Source organism: Phaethon lepturus, unplaced genomic scaffold, assembly GCF_000687285.1.
Source record: "Phaethon lepturus isolate BGI_N335 unplaced genomic scaffold, ASM68728v1 scaffold30270, whole genome shotgun sequence".
Classification (NCBI taxonomy): domain Eukaryota; kingdom Metazoa; phylum Chordata; class Aves; order Phaethontiformes; family Phaethontidae; genus Phaethon; species Phaethon lepturus.
Window position 1 is genome coordinate 92,563 of NW_010514619.1, and position 23,514 is coordinate 116,076.

The following is a 23,514-nucleotide window of genomic DNA, read 5'->3' on the forward strand; positions in this document are numbered from 1 at the left end:
AAGCCACCAGTAACATTTTTCCTGGGAGCAGACAAAATTGGGAAGACTTAACTCAGAATTGGTGTTCTTAGGGCATACACTGGTTAAGGTTGCAGTGGGAACGCAGAAAGTCTAAAAATTGGGATATGTATGCTTTAGGGCTAATTAAAATTAAATCCTAATTCAGGAAGCTCTTGTTCCACACAGCACAGGCTCTAGCTGGGTTTTGCCACACACTACCAAATTGTCTCCACTTCTGAAGTAATCGTGCCAAGAAAGGAAACAGCATAGAAATACCCATTGTACAGGTCCACTGCTTTCATTCGGTTCCTGTGGATTCAATGGCAGAATTAATTGCAAAATAAAATGCATGTAATTGGATTAATTAACAGTACATTTCAAGGTCCTGAAACACAGAACTAGCTGCAGGGTAAATGCACAATGCAGGTTTTTCCTGCGAACAGAACAAGGGCTATTTTTGGAGCTGTATCTGTATCCCAACAAGGTGTGCCCTGCTTAAAAAGCTGCTAGGATAAGAAATGGGGCTTTGAAGGGGCAAGATAAATACTGTAATTAGGGCTGCAGGACAACAAAAGGATTATTCTTAAATATAAAATCATTTGAGTGAAATTGCTTGAAAGATAATTATACTGAAAATTGCTTGCATGGGGTCTCATATTTTCTTTACAAGGACTTACAAGACTCATTGAATATTTATGGGCCTGGAACAGAAGACTGGATGAAATTTAAAACATAAATTCAATTGCAATTTATTGTGATGAAATTCCCTAGCAGTTGTTGGCCCAACCTTTTAGCCTTAATAGACAGGCTTCATGTTGCAGAACACAAACCCACGTGATAAGTATCAAAGCTGAACACCCTTGATTGATGAACGCTGCCTCATTTGATGGCTGTAAAACAGTCCTGAGGGCTGATCTCACCGCTATTTTGGCTGTTTTCTCTTTTTTTCTTAATGCATATATTGTAGAAGAGTTGTTTGTGCTTCTGCTATGGTTATCACATGCAAATGAGCATGCTGTTTTCCAGATGCAGATTTCATATTTATAGATTAAATACAGCCTGAAAAATCATATGTTTATTACATTCTGAGGGTGTAGTAGAATTTCTCACTTGCACATGTTTTGTTTTGCTGGAAATAGTGCAAATTCCAGATCAATGTATTTAGTTGCTTGAAGTTTGGCAATAAATATACCATGCTTTAGAAGAAGCTTTCTCATCATTAGTACTACTATTCACGTACCATTAGCTCAATGCTTAAACTTCCATCCCACATTATGTATTTGCTTATTTGTTTTTAATAATCTGTATTTCTCAGAAGATAACTGATGCTATAGGAAGGGAGGTAGGGGAATGGCTAAGGATCAAAGCCAAACAAGCAGATTATCAAAGATACACGGGCAGAGATCTTTAAGAAGGTGTTTTGAGAGGAACATGACTCGCTGCAGTTGTTTTAGTTCACTATAAATGGCCTTTTTTTTTTTTCCCCTATTGCCTACAAAGGTCCCATATCACATACGCCATGATGAAAATCCATGCTGTAGGGGTCCTCCTTCAGTATATAGCTTGCTGTGGCCAAAAGAAATGCTGCAATCCCACAAGAGCCCTCAGTACTCACTGGTAATGGAGATGTCCAAAGAAATATGGCTCCTCCTCAGAACAGCAGGGAAAACCCAGCCGGCTGATTCAGTTACCAGTTTAGAAAGTGTTCAGTGGTAGATGTTGGCTCATGGCTTTTCAGCTGAGAACTAGCACAGATGTATTTACACCCCCAGCATATCACAGGACACACCAGAAATATTTAGGAAAAATGTGCTCAAAAGGGAGCATAGCAATTCTTGTATTAGAAATCAGGCCAGTTTTGCCCTTGGGGATTGTGTTATCCAAGGCAATGCTGAGCAGAAGCCCATCACAATAAAAGCTGGGGAAAGTTTTGGAGAAGTCAATATACGACATTCAAATTACTTTCTTGTCTACTATCCCAACAGTTGCAAAACATCAAGAATAAGGAGGAAAGCTTAAAATACACTGTGAACTTCATTATTACAAAGAAAAGTTTGATACAACAACTATTCAAATCGACAGAAAACTTCTCACTGATTCTCATGGGGGCAGGATCAAGCCTATACAAAGCAAACAGAGTTTCCCAATAACAAGTAGTTAAAAATATGACCCTCTTTTTTTATATAAATATAAGTCCTTTGATAATCAATTATGGATTCAAAGATACATCCATAATCTCTGGGCTGGCAGGAATGATTAATATGGACTTCAAGCACAGGTAAGTCTCACTTTAACACAGCCTGCTACAGTATATTACAATATATCCTGAAAGCCACAAATGAGAACAAACAGTACCAAAATACATAGTAAATTGAAAATACCTTTCTCCCCCGCTTCATCCCTTTTTACAGCTCTCATAAATCTTTTAGTAAATAAGTAAATCACAGAGGTACCAAAGAAACTAGCAAACTAAGAGGTAGTTTAGGCAACAAATCATCTCTGTCTGCAAACACGTCTTGCTGCAGGCAGCACTGTGCAGTTCTGGAATCTGAAGCCACATACGGCCATCGAGTGCTGTGCCAGCCTTCCTGCTCTGGTCCCAGGACCCAAGAGACAACGCAGGCGTAGGACTGTTTGCCCTTACCAGCTTATCTGAAAGCAATGTGGATACTTAGAGAGCCATACAGAACATGCCCTATACTACTCACTTTCCCCAAGCATCAACACCCCGTTTGCTTTTTGGCACCCTGATCATTATGCTGTCAATAGACATGTTGATCTCCCAGTCTTAAGAAAGCCTTCATCCTAACAATTTTATACTCTATATATACAACTGATCTTGGCTTTATGAAAATATATGTGCATGTCACATGTACCTGAATACATTCAGATTGGTATAATTGGAAAAAAAAAAATTACTGCAGTTTGGTTAGGATGCAACATGATCAGAACATTTGATGTAAGGTCTGTGTGGTGGAGCTCTCCACTGTGTACAAGAAATCATCCTCCCTTTGGGGCCTTACAAAACAAAAATTTTGTGTCTGCTCAAGGAGTATATTCCTCCTGTGTGATCTTACAAAATTATATTGGTCTGCAATGAATTGGTACACCAGAGACTGTGCTGAATTAGATAAATTTGATAGTTTGAAGTAGCAAGCAAGTCCTGTGATGTTGGTATGTTTGAATAGAATAATAATGCATATTTTACTATCTCTTCTAAAAAGAAACAAAGAGAAACCCAAATCTAATTACATATCCATCATTAAAGTGCTCTACGCAGACTGCTGGCTATCAGCTGTAGTCTTGCAATTCACTGGAGTCTTAGGACAAGATTCTGATAGGCTTTTCTTTCACTTTCCCATGAATGATGTTTCTTCACGTAGTCTTTGGCCCTTGTTACAATTTCTTTTTCCATAATGGGGTCATTCATCAAACCCTTGGACAGCACAACAAACTCCTAAAAAAAGATAAAGAAAATAATAAATTAAAAGTTCCTTGAAGTTCTAACAATACTGAAATAGCCTGTACCCATATCTTGATTTCAGTAAAGCACTTCAACTGTGCGCCAATACATGAAGCTGTTCAAAGTCATTTTTCAAGGTCAAATACCTTAGTTTATTTATAAGCAACGATCGATAAATAACAATTTTACATATTATTTTATGCAGCCCACCAAAGACATTTAAAATCAAAGGCAATCCCAAGACCACTAGGGCAAATATGGGCAACAGATTTAATGACACAAAAATTGTTTGCCTACCCAAGTGTTAGAAAAGCAGGCTGGTAACAAATTAAATAATTCACCTGGTTTCCTGCATGGCAGATAGCTGGCATCAGATTGCGTGATCTCAGCTCAGCTAAACTTGTATCTCATTGCTACTGTGACACCTTTAGTTAATTTTATGGTAAGACTAAAGAACTCACTACATAAATATAGCCACAGGGTAAAGATAAAAGCAGGCATGCAGCAACAAGCTCTTCTGGAGTAGTTGCATCTGTGCAGTTACAGATACAGCAGTGTTAGCTCAACAAGCTGTGCAAAAAAGCCATACATGAATTTCCATTAACTGGACAAAACTAGACTTTGCAGATTGCAGCTATTCCTTTGCCTGCTCCTCTGCCACTCTAATTTAGTTCTAGGGAAGAGAAATTGTGAACTTCAAACATGTGAAAGAAGATTTGATGTCTGAACTAATCTATTCTGAGCAGCTGGTCTAATTTTTTATCAAGAGACAACTTCCAATACTTCAGCTTGATTACAAATGTACTGAGATCTTTGCAAAACAGTGTCTTGGTCCAGCTCAGAAAAGCACATAGCTATTATGTCAATGGAAAATTAAGGTAAAACATTACTACACAATTGGTAGTGAAGGTCAGTTCCCCACCCCCCCAGGGACATGGGGGCAAAAAGGATGGCAGAAGGAGATACATTATTTACACGATCTATCAGCTATGAAAGGAAATACCACAAAGACCACCAGAGTTCCTATCAACACTAGGTTAACTAGCACACTCAAAAACCTAAGTACACAGTCTATGTAAGTACATATACAGATATAAAATCTTTGGTTACCACAGAATCAATGTTTCTGTTGTAATGCAAGTGATGGCCATGCATAATACATAACTATAACATGACCCCTGGGAAACAATGATATGTGAAATCACATTGAACATGTTACAATCGCTGCTTTGACTCTCACTGACAAGACAAACTATCAATATATGCATCACTGCCGTGAAGTTTAAATAGTCAGAGATGCACGTCAGTTGAAAAGGTTTGTAAGTCGGTAATAGAACAGGATGATTTTCATACATGCATATTAACGATAACCTCTTACACAAAATCAGTACTGCTTGTCATCTTTGCTCTGTCCACACAGCACCGCAAGAGTGGCCTCTGGAATAGCCATGAGGACCACATGCTTCGCACCCAGCCCGCTGTTCAGCACAACTACCTCGCATTCAGATATTATTCAGCTAATTTAGCTGGTGTATTCCTTACTTGTCCCAGTTCCTTACTTGGGACCCACGTGGTCTGAAGAGGATGTTTTCTGACTGCTTGTGAGAGTGTCCCTAAAGAAGATAGGCGAGTCTGGTCTAGAGTACCCTGAGGCTGCGTCTATCAGACACTGCAGATACAGCCAGCGACTCCAGCTTTGGAGACATGTTCTTTTCCTTCCTCCGTATCTGCCAAGAGTGGAGCAAGGAAGGTGGGACAGCCTTACATGACTTATGCTGGCTTCATCCAGTTGCCTGTATAATCACATTAATAAATACTGTTCACAATGAAATACATTCCAACTTTAATTTTATGCTCCTGTGGAGGATTTTATTTAAAGTAATGTTTAAAAATAATTTATGTAAATTACCTAAGAACAGAAGCAGCACTGTAACATTTCTTGGCAGGTAGTGCTATTAGCATTCTTTTAAAATGTGGATATAGAGGACAAAAACTTGGAAACATGTAAATGATAGAAGAAATGAGATCCTTATTCACAGTTACAATACTTAATGCTGGGGATAATTTCAGGAAATGCCAAACTGAGTCCAAAGCATAAAAGTTGAGAAACTGCAGGAGGGAGAAATAGCAAATGGAAAAATACCAGGAGAAAGAGAATAAGGACTTCTCAGCTTTATCCCTACTTCTTCAACTAATCCAATGTGACCACCTACAAGTCACTTGCAATCTGACTGGAAGCCAACGGGAAGATTCACTATGACGTATCTGGGTTTTGCCTCATACTCTTCGAGCAGCTGGCTCAGCTTGTTTTCAGTTTTGGACAATTGGCTTTAGATAGCAATAACTTCATTCTTCAGGTGCCTCCCTTAACTCCACATGCATGACTTGCATTTCAGTTGTAGTTTTGCATTAAGTCTGAAGCATGGGCTCCCACTTGCAGAATGCAGACATTGAGAACTTGGAGCTCTTTCAGAAAATCAGGCATTTAATTTTTCTTTTCTAGAAGCCCATGATATACGAACTACTTATGATGGGATAACATGTCTCTATCAGCTGTTATGCTGTAAGTATTCGTGCAAGTGATATTTGCACAAATATTTGTGCACTCGCATAGTTTGTTGTAGATGTGAAGTAAGCTTCAGTTCTGGTGAGAGGGGCAAAATTCACAAATTACTTTTCAAATGTCAAACATAAGGGTATGCACTTCAGCAGCCAAAATGAAGGAGGTGATATGCATGCTGACTTACTACTTCGGGGACATCCATACTTCTAATAACCCATTTCACATACAGAAATGGGAATAATTACTACATGTGTGACACAAAAACACACTGCAAAAGTTGAACGTCAGTAGTTAGCCACAACCCAGAAAATAAAGGGGAGAAGATCATCTTATGTACATCTAGAACTGATATTACACATGCCCTTTTTCTGGGTAGTACTTTACTTCAAACACAGGCATTTTTCAACAGCCACATCCAGAATACAATTTTCTCCTGATAAATTGACCAACTTCAAAGAAAATGTCAGCTTCTCTATGTAGTACCTAAAGAAATTCTGTATAATATTTTGCAGAGACCCAGAAATACAGGTATCTGGGAGATAAAGCTAGAAAATGAGTACACTGAGTAAAACGAATGAATATTCTTTCAGCTACCACAAGAACTACACTGGTGCCACAGCTCAAGCATAATGAAATAAGATGCATGTTTAATATATTATTTATATAATGAAAGTAAGTCTGCAATTAAACTATTTCATATCAGCTTCAGCAGATGAAAGAACATGATTCTTAAACAACAGAGAATCACCCCAGGGAAGGCAAATGCCAGATGTAAATTCAGAATAGCGACAGATCTACTGAGATCTACCGAGCAGGCAAAGCTCAGAAGTTAGCCGGCACATCTCTGTACATCACAGGGCAATTGTCCAGTATTTCTAGGGGAGTACAAACAGTGATTTCTGGCACTGACAAAGATTGCAAATTATTCTATTCTGTGTGAAGGTTCAACGGTCTAAAAACTTCAGCTATATTCTGGCTTGAAGCCCTGGCAGAAATGGCACTGTCCCATGTTTGGCAGAGCAGACCAATGTGCCTTCAGCGTATTGCTGCCTGTACTCGGCTGAGCGGCGTTTCCCTCTCACCCCTTCAGAAGCTGTCTCTGCTAACAGTAGTCTTTCCAGGTCCCGCTCTCTCTCAAGCTCTGGTTATGTTTGGCCACTCTCTTACTGGCTTTGAAGTTTATTCACCTTCTTCTGTTTATTTATCTCTTTCTGTGAGCTTTTAGAGATGCTGAACATATAATTTTGAAACGTAGGATGTTGAATAACTCTTTGTGTCTTCCCTTTTAACACAGTTTTGCATTATTTATTGCTCAGAAGCCACTGGCTGTTCTTATCTCTTTCTTTTTTTTTTCATTTCAGGTCCCATTAACTCAAGCGTCAAATATTCCATAAACCTGGCAAATTCAAGTAGTGGCACGATCAAACCCTGATTTAAAAGTAATGTGCACAGACGATGCAGTATCAAGGACAAAATGTTTCACAGATTTCACTTTTATGTTAACTGTTTCCATCTGAGTATTGTCTTCAGTGATTGGCAAGGCTTTTGTTATTTCCAGTCATGAAGCCTCAGCCTATGTGCAAATGGTTAATGACAACTACCATTCTGCACAAAATTTCTTGCTGTCCTATAAGCCACAAAAGCTCACTTTCAGTAAGAATAAAAGAAAATCAACAGCATTCACAGTTTGTTTATTCTCCTTGTGTAATGGTCAGTTTATATCCGTCTAATTTAGCTTTCAAAAGATAAGGTAGTTCACAGACCAGACACAAGTGCCCATATCTAAGCTAACTGTATTGTAAAGCTTTCCCTCCCCAGATCAGTAACACCTTGAAAATATTAAGTGCTTTCTACTCCTGACCTGTGACACAGTCTCTATCATCACAACCAGATAGGATCCACTAAACTTCGCAATGAAAATTTCTTTGACATTTTCTTAAAAATCTTTGGTGGCACAGATTTTTCACGACAGAGACCAAGCACCTGAATACAGTACTAATCTCTCTGTATTATTAAAAGCATTTTCCCTGCCCTGATGCAACTGAGTTACAGCAGAAAATAGTTTACCAGATGCTTAAGATGTCAAAGTAATCAGAGTAACAAAAAACCAGAAAACTCCTTACCAGAACACATGTTTTCCCATCCCTGTTGTCAGACTGAATCGTCTAAGGCAGTATTCAAAGTGCCAAGGGCAGACTGTTCCTTCTTCCATCATTAAAAATATGAGGAATACCTTGAAACTGTAAGTATTGTAACTTAATCACATTTCTTTGATCTAATAGAACTCTCAACCTCTGATAGACTGCGTACAGTGGTTTAAAAACTGTATTTGATATGGTTTGGGGAGATAAAGAACAAGAGTAAATGGTTTATCTTTGAAACCATGAGTTATGATGATTAGCATTCTGAGCTCATCTCTGCAAGACGAAAGTTTTTCAACAACTCTGCAGTGAGATTAGATTATTATCCTGCAAACAAATATTTTCTTGACCCATTTGCAAACTTTGATATTTTACACATTATTTGACACCAATGAAAGTATAAAAGGGCTTTTATTAAATGAGATACAATTGCTGCTTTACAGAGAAAGCAGGGATATTACTTCCCTTTCTAAGATAGGGTAACTGCACAAACATTAGTGATTCCAGTACAAATATTACCTAGCAGTATGATAGCTAATATGGTAATACAAGTTACCATCTTCATTTAAAAGAGATTCTGTGTACTACCGAGACAGAATAACAGCAAAAAGGGGGCCAATAAGGAGCAGCAGAACAGGGGAGTTTCTGATCTTTGGCATAGCACATTGCAGAGAAGGGAGCTCAGACAAGGGGTTTATATAAGCTAAGTATAGTATTCTAGACATATTTGCAGCCTGTGACTCTAGTTCTGATATAAAACAAAGTCCTTAGCCATTTTTACAGAGTCACTGATGTCACTGGGACTACTTCTGTGCTTAAAATTGCACTTTCATCTAAGTGAGAAAATATATAGCATATCTTTAATTGATCTTGAATTCCAAACACTTGTAACGTAGGATGCTTGGAGATTGCAGAAGAGGCTTCTTATAAGAATGTATAATGAAGCTAATAGGGTCTGGTACGAATATTTGAACACCAAGCCAAATTTAACTGGCAGGTTGCAGGAAATAACAGAATATATCAGAATTAATATCCGGACAAGCCATCGCTCTGTGTGTTCAACATAGAATCATAGAATCATTAAGGTTGGAAAAGACCTTTAAGATCATCAAGTCCAACCATCAACCCAACACCACCATGCCTCCTAAACGATGTCCCGAAGTGCCACGCCTACACGTTTTTTGAACACTTCCAGGGATGGTGACTCCACCACCTCCCTGCGCCGCCTGTGCCAACGTTTGACCACTCCCTCAGTAAAGAAATTTTTCCTAATATCTAGTCTAAACCTCCCCTGGTGCAACTTGAGGCCGTTTCCTCTCGTCCTATCACTAGTTACTTGGGAGAAGAGGCCAACACCCACCTCGCCACAACCCCCTTTCAGGTAGTTGTAGAGAGCGATAAGGTCTCCCCTCAGCCTCCTCTTCTCCAGACTGAACAACCCCAGTTCCCTCAGCCGCTCCTCATAAGACTTGTGCTCCAGACCCCTCACCAGCTCCGTTGCCCTAATGATCATATATCCTTGAAGTTTTGAAGAAGCATATGGAAGTCCGTGGGCTTTTTGCAGGGAATACCTGTACAAATCATTTTACAAATAGCTTTACATCTCAGCCTCCACTAGCCTGGAAGTACCCCACTTCCAATGGATATTGCAAGAGGAGGGAATACTTCCACAATGAAATAAATTCCAGAAGCTAACAAAGAAATTTTTTGTAGAAACCATTGTGAATATTGAAAATTCCAGGGGAAAAAAGAAAAAAACAAACAAAAAAAACCCCAAAACACCTAAACCCAAAAAACAAACCATGAGCTGCAAGAATTTTTCTATTAAAAAAACCCTCCAAAACTAACTGAGGTCACTTTCCTGACATACAACTTAATAGGATGCATTGATCAAGCTCTCCAAAAGTAAATAAATATGGTATTTTCTACTTTGCAAAATTATCAAATGGACTATTCTAGTAAGGTTTTTAAAATACTGAGTCAGATAAAAAAAACTAAGGGAATCTGTGTCTGAAAATCATCTTCCACAACATATGAATATGTAACAGCAAAGCCATAATGCATGAAAATATTCCGAAATGAAAATTTCCAGCATTTCAATATGTGTGGTGGTCCCTCTCTCCACGCTCTTACTTATCTTCACAGAAACTCCATTCTAACACTTTGCTTAATTTGAGTCATTAATTATTTTCTGACCGAGCAGTATCTTGGACCTAATAATGCTTTATATTCACACTTACTGCTAGAAATTTCAGATAATGTATTATCTAAAAATTCAGGCTTATAGTTCCCTTTTGCTTAGCTACTGCTTGTCTGCTTTTCAGTTAGGGAAGTTATTTGAAGGGAAATACGACGTATGCATAGCATCTCTTTCAGGGTTTGCTTATGGAACCTTCAAGACTAAAGTACCAGTTGATGAAAAGTGAGCCCCACTCAGATGGCAAGCTAAAGCAGCCCAGGCCAGACAAACATTCAGCAAGGCTGACACCTAGTAAAAGTTTAGTGAAATGCAAAGTGAATGTGAGGCAACAGCAGAGCTTCAAGAAAGGCAGTCTAACACCCAGGTTTTTTAAGAGAATCTGAGAAAAGCTGCTGAGAGTAAAAGCCAAGTTTCCAGACAGACACGAGCATGTAATAGAAAATAAACCTAACCTTTGGAAGGGACTGGTCTAAGGATTTTTGTTTTCTTACCTGGGGATCTGAAAATAGCAGTCCTGTTTCCTTATGTTTTATTATTGCTGCATTCCCAGGAATGTTCCTTGCCAGCACTGGAATGTCTAAATCCATTGCCTAGAGGAATATAGAGAAAGGAAACAACAGTTTATTAGGACTCAGGGATTTTGAGATGTTAATAATAATGACAATTTTAAAATGAAAAGCAGAAACAACAAACCAAACTTCATTCCAATCTCTCCAACTTTTTAGTTGTCTAAGGTGATCTCCTATATGGAACTTCTCTGAAATATCTTGTTTATATTTTTGTTAGTCTTCTAACTTTGAACATATTATCAGACGCACTCAGTCCAGAAAGTCAGTGGATAGCTGTTCCATCATTTATTCTTTTCCACCTCAAAGTATGCAATTTGTTTCCCAGTGGAGGCTCCTGACATATGGCAAGCTTTAAGAGGATAAAATTAAGGTTCAGTTCAAAGGTTGGCATCGTAACTCCTACTGTTATTGTGCACAGATGAGAAGATTAGTTCATAGCGCAAACAGCTAGCACTCCTCAAATAAGTATCCGTTCTCTTGTTACGTTAAAAGACACTTTTCGCAAATTTTCTACAACATGTCCAGAATGGGAGAGATGTGGGCAGTTCAACAACAGTGAAGGCGACCCTGGAAATCACTTGGCTCTTTCCCCTCAATTCTGAATCCTGTGGGTCATACAGGACTCTGGAACAGGTTTTGTTTTGACAGCATCTGTTACTATAGCCTGTCTTGGAGCGTTCAGGGACTGCAGGGAAGTATGCAGTGGTGCAGCTTCTGACTGAACCATACCAAGGAGGGGAGAGAAAAGGTTACGCTTTCAGAACGCATTATGCTTTCAAAACATTATTATCTACAAAGCTACTGGTATGGGACTCCTCAGAGACCAAAGAATATATCTGCAGAAGTAGGATTTGATTCCACATAATTTATGGGCTAGTTGCTTGATGTATTTCTTCATTTATTTGTATGTACATGTATGTGTGCATGTATGCATATACATTAAAAAAGGAAAGGAAGTGTGGAGTATCAACATGGTAGAATTTCAGGTTGCCTACAGAAAACACAGCAGAGTACAGCATCCGTTCAAAGCTAGTAAACCATTTCCAAGAGATCTAACACCTGGCAACTTTTAAAAATGCAGCTTAGATTTTGAATTAACTAGTGTGCAAACCCTGGCCACTCAACTTTCTTACTCATGCAGATCCTGATCTGAAACTTTAATTATTGATGAATTTCAAAGTCTTGAGATACACTGACTGTAAACCCAGAAAAACTCATATTGTACAATTATCACTGTGTCAAATGAGAATGAAATTCACTCCCCCAAATCTTCAATCTGTTTCATACCGATTCCTTGTCACTTCAGAGCGAATGCATTTTTAATTACTGTCATTACACTCCTGGATGGGGAGCAATTTTGCTTCAGTCTACATAGCAAGAAAACAAAACTCCAAGGAGGAAACAGTGCTTTTTTTATAGTTCGGACAAAACTAAAGACAAAAATACCCTGGCTGATAATGCACAGAACTAATTAAGCTTTGAACAGTGAGGGACTGCTGTGCCTTAGCAACTTGTCTTAATAGCTTAAAATATCCAAGAGAAACACTGTTTAAATCACCATGCAGATGAATTTACTCTCGGCATAGAAATTCTACAGTCCTTCTGGGACAAACATCTGTTTTACAGCAGTTAGCTCTAAAAATAATGGTAGCTCTTAATGAAATAACCTGTTCTATACTTTGTATTAGAAACTACATGAAGTGAACACAAACCAGAATAAGTGACAAATATAAAAAGTACAGACCAGATTTCTGAATTTATCTAAGTGTCTAAAGTTGTTGAGATACAGCATTTTTAGAATAAAAAAGGTAATTTTGGAGAGAGGAAATACAGGTCTTTGTAATCCACAAATTATTTTGCCATTTGCTCTGACTTCATTGTTAAACAAAACAAACCTGTTTTCTAAAGGTAGATTTACAAAAACATATCATGACAGTATCTACTTTGCAGTAAGCAAAGCTCATAGAACTTCCAAGTTCACCCAGGAAATGAAAGACACCGGTGCCCCACTCTGCCTTAGGTTTTTGAGTCTGCAGGTCAAGGGAGTTCCTTTTGGCTCTAATGACCCAACTATAGACCTAGCACAGAGTTCCCAGAAAAGCATCAACATCTCAGAAACAGAATTTCTGACTCAGCTTTTTTTCAGCCTTTCCTATTGACAGGCTTAAATGCCCTTGCGTTCAGTCTGCTGGCTCTTGATCTCATTCAAACACGTTCAATGAACAAGGAATGAAGATACTTTACTTGAACCTCTGAAGTAAAAATCAAGAGCTTGATAGTGGCACTGAAGTGTGTCAGTGTTCATTGTCACCTGCCTAAGGCCCTCTCCTCACCTCTCTGTATTTCTTCTTTTAAAAAACAAAACTGTAAGAGTATTTCAGGTCTGGCTACTTTCCAAACAAGCGACTGTCCATTCACAGGAAGGAGTTAAAAAAAAAAAGAACAAAAGAAGAAAAACACACAAAACACAGCACAACTACCCCAGGACTGACAGTTGGAAGTGCCACTATCCCCACCTGCAAAACAAAGAGGAGTTGGGATTCGAGCATGTCAGATGCAGTGAATAGTCACTACCGAGCCGTTGGGCTGCCCATCGACAGTGATCGTTAAACATGTGAGTGCCCTGTGGCAGTTCTGTGTTGGACTGTACCTAACAGTCTGGTTGCATAGGCTGGCACAGTATTGCTGCACTGCAGTTTAGATTGGACTGTAGCGCACATTAAAAAAAAAAAAATCACAAGATATATGTTCATTCACTTCTATTTCTGAATGCTGCATAGTTGATGACTCATTGAAGTTGATCACTACGTTTATGTTTCATTTTCTGTAATTTCTGAACTCAGAAGGGAAAGATATTTGTTCTGTTTCATAAAGTTGCAGGGCTGTAACTCCTACATAAGACGACTTTCAGGTCCCAAAACACATAGGTACCAATGAATTATAGCTACTGTAAGGCAGAGCAGATGGCCAAATACATAAGATGAGGGGCTGGCTTTATACCAGCTAGCCTTAAACAAATGGATTGGGCTGTAAATAATTACTGCATGAAGTGGCTTAGAATTTAATTTAGATACTTCATCTATTTTTTAAGCAGCAAAAAGAATCATTTGCATTGTTGAAAATATGTATAATGTACTGACCTAGGTTCAACAAATAATAGCATAAAGTAACATTTTAGTCCATTGGCCATCTGTTTTGTTACATTATTCTGACTGCAAATGTGTTTTAATGCTGTTTCAGAAGGATGCAGGGTGTAAGTTTTAGCTTTGGAAGCATGTTTCACAATAAGCATTTCTAACCAGCAGTACAGGGCATATAAAGTAATAAAGGTTTTATTTACTATTTTGTCTTCTCAATCGTCCCTGATTTTTTTTTTTTTTTCATTTTTATAGTTTGCTATGGCTTATATTCCAAACTACTAGGCCTGTACTGCACATGTTGTCTAAGACTGGGTTTTGCCCTACAGCAGAATAGAGTCTGGCCATCTTCCTTTTCTATGATGACTTTTTTTTAACTGGCTTTTTTTTTTTGGTAAAAGCATAACAATCTAATGACTTTTACAACAGCTGGAATACTCTTCAGAGCACAGAAAAAGTACTTTGAAGAAATGGTGCTGGAGTCAAAACCTTTTTCTTTCCAACTACATAGAGAACATACAAAATTTTCCAGTAGTAGTGTCCGATTCTGTGATTCGATACTCTTTTGCCAGAATAGTCTTGTAATTCTTAAAAAAGAAGAGAAATACAACAGGAATTATTTACTGTTCTGTTCATGTAATAATTTTCAGTGAGAAAAACAGTTGTTGGAGGAGGGTGGGTTTTTGGGGGATTTTTTTTTTCTTGGTCTGTGTATAAATTGGAACTAAATTACTCAACTGTGTAGTGAAAACATAAAGGGACAGCTTTCCACTAGAGGTGGTATTTGACTATTTAATAGCCCTGATAGGATAATTGAATAGATCAGCCACAGAGAGAAGAGCTAAAAAAAAAAAAAAAAAAAACCCAAAACTTTGTTTCCTTGTTGATTTAGTCTTATAGTTATCAGATTCAAAACTTGTCAGAATTGAAACTTCAAGAGGAAAGCAAAAATCAGTAATTCCTGCAGCAGTCTCAACATGACCTCTGAAGTCAACCAGCATTATCTTTTTGCGTTGAGTTACCACATATTTGTTAAGACACCAAACTTCCAAGATTGCTCCCTCTCCTGATAAAAGCTAAGGAAAATGTCTTTTAACTGCTCAAATCTGATGGGAAAATTTTGGGGAAAACTACACCAATTGTCAGTCCTGAGTTTGCATAAAAATTTGTATCAGTCCAAGCATACTTGCACTTCTGTTGCAGATGCTGTGTCTCTTAACAGCCTTTCTGGTTTGGTTTTTCCCCCCCCTCCTTTTTTTCCTCTGTCGCTAACTCACGGACACACTCAGGAAATAAATCATATTGATTTTTGGTCAACTGTTATGTGAGTAGTCCTGAAGAGAACACACAACTGGTGAGGAGGTGGTGACAGTTACTTAACTTTTATCTCTCTGAGTCACTGACTTAGTTGTGGCTGTGTACTGTGTTGGTACACTCCATCTCAACTACTGAACATACAACATTTGTCTAGCCTGCCACACTGATAAGTTTGGAAATGTCACAGCCTGTAGTAGTTGTTGTTTATAGAGTATTGTTGCTGTGAATCAGCATCTGCTTCCACCTCTGAGCAGTGGCATTTTAGAAAGAAAATACATGTTTGCTATCTCACCATCACCTAACTTTCATAATTCCTACAATGCTCACTTAGTTCTTATTTACGAAGGACTTTCAGATGTGTGAAAGAAAAGCATGCTGGATATGGAACGTGATTACTCATTAGAAACAGAAATAGGAGATTCATTAATACAAATCATGTAATAGTTTCTGTGATCTTCTGAGATCATCACAAACCAACATTCAGCAGTCACCAAAAAAATGGAACAGTAAAAGGTGTCTGCCCAAAAAACTTCCACGTTAAGTACATTTATTTTTTCCCTAGAAAGCATTTGATACTAAGCAGTGCCCTACTTTGACAGGTGCGAAATAACCTGGTTATTAATTTTCAATACCGATGGCAAAAAAATTAACTGAGTGTGTCATTTTTTCATTAATCATTTCAGAATTAAATAACCAAATATAGCTCTTAGATTGCTTTTTGAAAGGATGTAAAAATAAATGAAACTCTATTCTAGCAACATTATAAGGAAGTGGGTGTTGAATCAAGAATAGTGACAACCCCAGTAAATCAGAATGATTCTTGTATCTCAGGTCTGTATTGCTAATTTAACAGATTTGATAAAATTATATTCTGTCCTTTAAAAAAATAAATAAAGCATAAAAAACTGTCAGTTCAAGGGAAGAAAACCTTAATCACTAACACTTGCAAAAAGAAATATTTTAGTTTTGTCTTCACTAGCTTTGAAACATGGATATAAAATGCTGACACACACTTCCAGTGATACAAGGTGATTTCAGATTCACTGTAACCTCACTGAAAAACCTTACCACTAAGATGCAATTACCTCCAGAATTGCAGCAGACATTCCCTCTGAAATGGAGCTGTTCACCACAGCAAAGCACCTTTTCATAGCAGCATGAAGATCATCTTGTGGCATCTCCTGTAATAAATGTACTCCAGGTGCCCTAGAAATAAAATGCACACAAATAGGACACCTCCAAAGAATGTGCTCAAACAATTCTTCCTAAAATTTAGGGCAATGATGGAAGGTGGTCAGAGCAATTCAGCCATGGTTCTGATGCTAACAATCACTTGCCTATGGGCAAGCCACTTTACCATGTTTCCGTTAGCTGTCTATCTATAAATGTGGTTATAAACTCAACACAGTATACCTTGCTATCTGCCACTTCACTGGCTGTTGTTCTGAAGTTTTATAGTTGATCACTTAACACCATGCTCTGTTCACCACCATCAGTCTCATAAACGAAGGAGGAGAGTTCAATGGATAGGCTGCAATTTTCCCTTGAAGAATTTGTGTGAGATAGAGAAGATGCATGCAGAGGTTTATGAAAAACACACAGTTTAAATACTTAGGGAAATGGAGCATAATCATCAGAATTATCAACTGCAGGAGATGCTGACTTTTCAAATGCTGGCTTTTGGGGATGGAATGTGGTCCTGAAAAAACTATTCTGCTTCCTCTTTTATTATAAGCACTATTCTGTTCTGAAGGGTTACATTTCTACTGCCATCATCTTCCTCAGATTAATGAAGGTCAGTCAAATCAAGGGTGAAGGGTAGAAAAATAGGGTAATCAGGTGTTCAGTCTCAGATTAATCGAATGAGATCTTTAAGACTGGTGATCGTTTTTGAAAAGCCAGCATCTCCTCCGCTTGATAAGCCTGCTCCTGCCCCTTTAACCTCGACATGAGATCGCTAAGCCAGATGGAAACACAAGTGCATTTGACATTAAGACCAGCTCCCTGTCAACTAGACTTTGTTAAACACTGCTTTTCTGATTGTGCAGTAACATCCAGCTTCTGTAGAGATAAATAACTATATCAACTGGAATATAAATGCATGATTACAGGAGTAATGTTTCCCATGAATAACCTGAATAGAAAATAAAAAACATTTTCTCTTGATCCAAAAATGGAATTCCAAAACACATTTTATGCAGACTTTATTATCAATCAGAGATAATATAGTTGTTCTGTTCAAGTCAAGCAATTCTAAGTTCTGCAGACACACACACACAAAAAAAATCTTGTTTCTCTAACATTTATATCTTTCAGTCAGGAAGGATATAAACTAGGGATAGGAAAAAAGCTATACAGGGTTATCTTGTCCATCTGCTCAACAGCAAGCATGCAAAATCTTGCGTAAGACAGGATGAAAGAAAGAATGAAAAGATCCCAAAGAATAATAAATATAAATCACACTAAACCAGATGTGATTTAACATAAAACATGAAGAGATCTACATTGTAAACTGCAAAATGTGTAAAATACCTAGTCTGAGAATGTTACATGCCAGATAATCAGCACACATTTGCCAGTCATATAGAGAGTTGTGCATGTATGTTCATTTGTAATTACAAAAGAGCATTTACACACATGATTTAAAAAGCTAGTCAGCCAACTGCTTTCACCTGGAGAAGATAAAAGGCTTAACATCAACTTCTTACCTTTTAACTTTTTCCTTAACTTCACTTGTAAAAAGTGGATCAACCTAGAAAGGAAAATGGCACTACTTTAGCACTATAGCATATGTTTGAAATACCCAGGAAAGAAAAATAAATTTTAGCATACTTTTTACTAAAATATTTAAATGCATGAATAAGCCGAGCTTTTAAATCATACTACGGATCTGGAGCTTGGTAGTTTCATTTGACTCTTGAGACAAATGCTCTCGTGAGCGATTGACACCTAGAATACCCAGCGAGGGGGAGTGCGCAGTACAGCAGCGTGTGAATCGAGTACTCCACTCTAAACCTTTAAGTGACTACTCCAACGCAGCGTAGCTTTGGGCTACTGTCAGAAGGGGAGGTTCCGTTTCTTCTCCCCTGACATCTCTCTGGCTGCAGGTTCTAATTAGAGCGAGATCTATTTAACACAAATGACTGTTTTCAGATGACTCCGCTAAGGCTAACAGGATTCAAATGAATGATTTGACAACTTCCTGTGCAAGTGAGGAACAATGCGCTGATGTGCCAAGCAATTGTCTGTCCCTTTATGTATGTGAAGGAAAGGAACTTTTCAGGCTTTAGTTAACACAGAAGCAATCCGCATGTAAACGGAGAGAGTCAAGATAGATGTTACGCACTTGTTTGAAAACTAATATGATGTTTGAAACGTTTGTTTGAAAACCAATAAGCACAAAATTCTAAAATATAGTCTGACATGAAGGCATGTTAGAGTTATTAAAAAGTTGTCTAAGCTGGGCAATTAACTCCAGCAGGTTTATTTACAAAGCTTAACTATGTCTGCTATTTTCATTTAACATGATCAAAAGAAATAAACAGAACTTGGAAATCCTTAACTAGACATGAAGAACAGAACTAGACTTTTTTGTTAGGGCTGGCTGACTATGTTAGACTAATTTATGATAGCTTGCACAGCATGCAGCAGTTGTAAGGACTGGGAACAACACAGCTTATTTTTTTTTTAATACATGTTAATATTTTGGGTTTGTTTTTTTTTCCATTATGAGACAGAGAACACTCACAAAGGATTTTAGAAAACTCTTTTGGGAAAAAGTCAGAATTTATTTTATAACCATGATTATGTACTTTGAACACAAGATTAATTATTTCATGAAAACAGGGCTTCATAAATTAAAAAATGCAAGTGAATCACTCTTGCACTAAGGAATTAATTCCTTCCTATGCAACTGCTTAAGAAAGTATTTTTGGTAACAGCAGGGGGGGAAATCAAGTGCCCTTTCCTGAAGCACTACCTGATCCTGGAGACAGAGTATGATACAGATCCAAACTCTAAACTACTATGTCATGTCACAGATTCCTTAGATATTTCATATACTGTTTCTATATAAATATCTTTTCAGCTTTTTCCCCAAAGTACTATTTGGATGCTGAGTTCCTCTCATGAGGAACTATACTCTGTTTCCATTAAAATCAATGGAGTACTTGCAAGTGATTTAATGAGCAGTGGGATATGGTCTTTTGCTTTTCTACTTTTAGAAGGATGAGAAAAACTACAGCTTGTGACTCATAAAATTTGTAAGATATTAATTTCTATCCCATTTACTTCTGTGGAAGCCAAGAAATTGCCATCTGCCTCATAAACAGAACAATTCTTTAAGCTGCATTCTTCTACTGCTAGATATTCCAAGAAGCTTGGCCTAAATATGAGAATTCAGTTCAAATACTAGTTTCAGGATGGGTGTAGCAATGACTTGGAGAAGTGATCCCCGTGAGCTACATTTAGGAACTTGAGGGGGCACAGTTATCTAACCACAGGCTCAATATAACAGAAATTAGATACAACATAAGCTGTTCAGTAAGTTGGAAATGCACTTAAAAAATGTGGATGCTTCCAAAGCCAACTGACTATGGCAGGATGCCTAGGAACTTCGTAGTCTCAGAAAAAGCTACTGAAAAGAAAGTTACTTTCATGTAAAATGTGTCCATGATCCACTTCTTCTACCAGGTGGAGTATTTGTTGTCACATTTTATTTTGTTACCCATCAACATAGCAGGCAAATATGATCATCAGTTACCTATCATCTTTTGTTAAAAAATCACCCATCCAGAGGAAGCTTCAGAGAGCTGCAAATTTCATCAATTCAGCAGAGATGAGAGGAAAGTAGCTTGCACTGTATGAATGGTTTCTATCAGAACAGATGAGGTAAGATGATACATGGAAAGGGGAGGGGGCACATAACATGAAACCACACCTAACAGGACCAGATATGCTCTTAAGGAAGTTCTACTCTGCTGACAGGCAAAGAAACATCTGAGACATGTTTTGACAGTGCAGAAAGTCATAGATCAAAAGCTGCACAAAAAATGTGCCTGTTAAGCACAGGGCCTACCATGATCAAAATCTAGGAAATCTTCCATAAACACACTGTATTAAATTGCTGTCATATGAAAATTAACTCAGGCAGAAGCAATAGTCCAGAAACATCATTATACTGCTGGGACTACTGTGGCCCTCTAGACCTTGTAGTGAAAACAGGTCTTAGTACATTTAAAGTTCAGTCAGAATACCACTGAGAGTACTAGAGAGTGAAAAGCTGCATCTGCAAGCATATTCAATACAGATGGGAAGAATCTGCTCAATTGCTTCTGTTTGTGAGGTTTTGACAGCACCACTGAAAGGAATCAGCTTCATTCACAGCAGCAGGTGACCCCACATTACAATTTTTATCTGATCGATTGTTGAATAGGCTCAGCAAGACCAAGCTTCCCCTAAAACTGAACGCTCAACTGTTGTCTGCAATGCAACACAATGTCCCTGCAGCAAAGGCACCAGAAATACAAGATCCTTGCGAACATATTAAATTCAGCCATTCTACATCATCTTTTCCATATACTAAACGCTTAAGGAAATTCAGTGTCTTCTGGCTTAGCGTGTAGCTCTACTACTGCAATTGGGGACAATTAACAACTTGTAAAAAATACAGTTTAATTCAGATGAAACACTTTGGCAACTAGGATCTAAATTAACAAAACTTCAGCTCTAAAAGAAAAATATATAACCTTTTTACGACATATTGGATCACCTCATTTTACCATTTCTAACAGAAGTTTCATTTTCAGGGAGTTTTTCTTGAAGAACAAGCAAACAAAGGGTTAGAAGAGTTGTCAACTTAATGGTAGCAGTAGTTCTTACCTTTTAAAAAATATCTGAGTAGAACGCTTATTCAGGATGTAGCTGGCAGAATTTCATATTCCTCAGCAGGCTAAAGAATTTGAAATTGTATCTCTGTCTCCTATCTGATTTTCCTAATTGTTGTGCTCTAGGATATTCTGGAGCAGGTTATTAGGCTTCCTCTAGTTGCTTTAGTTTGGTTGTGTCAATGGCTGTTTCATTTTAGAACTAGCCCAGAAACCTTACAGTAAGTAACAGCCATCCATTATAAAGGGATGTGCTACATGACCTGATAGGTCCCTCCATCTGCGGAGGCAGTTATTCAACTCAAACTGTCTCAACAGGCATGGAAAGAAATTGGACAGAAGAAAAATAGCTGTCAATGAAAACAGTATCGTTACAAACACAGTACAATATTCTGTACTGTCTACAAGAATGGTTAAGAATTATGCAGAGAGCACGAAGTGGGCTCCAAGAGGTTACTCAACAGTTGAATGCAAGTTTTATGGCCTTAACCTTTTAAAAGTTTCATAAGCTTCTGCTGAAAATTAGCTATTGTTTCAAATTTCATTATAGAAATGAACAAAAGGAAAACTGGAAGAGACAATAAATGCTAAAAATTTTACATTATACAGGACCCAACCCTGCAACATTACTTAGATTGTACCATTTGAGACAATCATGCACAGCAAATGCAGGGAAAAGGTTAGAATCTTACCGAAGCAAAGCAGAAAATAGTGTACAGGCCTTTGGTCTTTATATTCTTAATATAATCTTAAGGTATGGGTTTTTAATATTCACAATAAACATGACTTGCTTCACAGCTAATGGCATTGATTTTCTTAAAATGTTGTGGTTTGAGAAGAAACACAAATAAATACCAATAAAGCTGAGATTTATTTTCATCCTTTAGCAATATTTTAGTACTATGGGAGAAATACATTTTTAAATGTTTTATGGAGGTTCAGTCCTTGATCCTGCCTATGCACTGCCACAGGGTTATTTCTGGTAGCTTACTGTAAAGACGTTAGCTTATGAAAAAGTGAAGCAAATTTAAAAAGACGACTAAAATGTTTAAAATCCTCACTGGAGGCAGCAAGTGCATCTTTTGATTCCAAAGCACAGCTTCATTACACCTGCTCTAGATTTGCCTTCCACACCAGTTCACTTCCAAATCATTTTGTGTATCAGTGTGGAAAAAAATGCAGATACAATTTTGTTTTCTTTTAAAAATAAAATCATATGACCCCAAATTTACAAAGAACAAAACTGAATGAGAAAATAGAAAAATAGTCCTTATTTGCCCATTCAGATTCTATTTATTTTCCTATAAAACAGACTACCTACAAATTTTCAGGCTCTTGTGAAGATGAATCAGAGATGAGACTTATAGAGGGACATGAACACATTACCCAGAAGAAACAGTGAAGGTTTTAGTACCCTTTTGGCATCAGCAAGAGTTTGTTTCATATGACACAGCTGCCTACTCGTACCTTTCCCACTGGTTAGATTAAGGCTACAGGCTTTTTTTTTTTTGTCAAGCCTTCTGCTGCTATGGATATACATGTGGCACAAATGATTTCCTTCTCAGAAGTACTGCAATTAGTTTTATTAGTTTAGTGTAAAGTATGTTCCCTTGACATAGGCAACATACTAGAAGCAGAAGCAGGACAGTCTGGGTGCTGGGCTGTGGGAATGAACCTCACTTTGCACAGAATTAGGAGAAGCACTTTGGTGGCTCAGAGGCATCTTTCCCCCCTCTCCCTCACCAGTTTACAGTGCAGTCACTACTGTTGAGGATCTGGCCCACAGAAAATACTGTGCTAGCAAATATTTAGGTATAGTATTGGTTAGACTGAGATTTGGGAAATACTTATCTTTCTCTCATGGCTCTGAAAATAACCATGCATTGTGTAGTTTTGCACTTTTTCAGCACTATGACAAGCAGAAATCATAAGAACATTTACATATTCAAGGATGGTTCCTTTCTAAAGACTTCAGTTTCTGCAGGTAAAATCAGAGAGATCACAAAGTAGAAACAACTGGAACAATGGTGGGTACTCAAACCAAGTTTTAAGAGACCATGAGAAAACAAAGGACTGGCAGAAAATTTATGCAACCCTTTACTACCTTTTAAGCATTCAGAACAGACTCAGACATAGTTAAAGTGGTGCATGCTTCCCTCTTGAGAAATGTTCAGTCTTGTTCCATCCTCAAAAATCATGCTACTTGATTTAAAAATGATGGCGTGGAATTGGGAGGGTT

The 23,514-nt window shown here is 37.8% G+C and overlaps 1 protein-coding gene across 1 annotated transcript in view; it reads right to left on the reverse strand.

Annotated features, from left to right (window-relative positions):
* Nucleotides 1-3,036: 3,036 nt before the first annotated feature.
* The window catches only part of GLT1D1 (glycosyltransferase 1 domain containing 1), a gene marked incomplete at its 5' end in the record, with an annotated part of 47,898 nt that continues 27,420 nt past the window's right edge, over nucleotides 3,037-23,514 (reverse strand). The window contains 4 exons of the mRNA XM_010293520.1: nucleotides 3,037-3,457; nucleotides 10,859-10,957; nucleotides 16,476-16,596; nucleotides 18,099-18,142. Of these exons, the coding sequence (XP_010291822.1) occupies nucleotides 3,311-3,457; nucleotides 10,859-10,957; nucleotides 16,476-16,596; nucleotides 18,099-18,142 (411 nt within the window). The remainder of the gene's footprint in view (nucleotides 3,458-10,858; nucleotides 10,958-16,475; nucleotides 16,597-18,098; nucleotides 18,143-23,514) is intronic.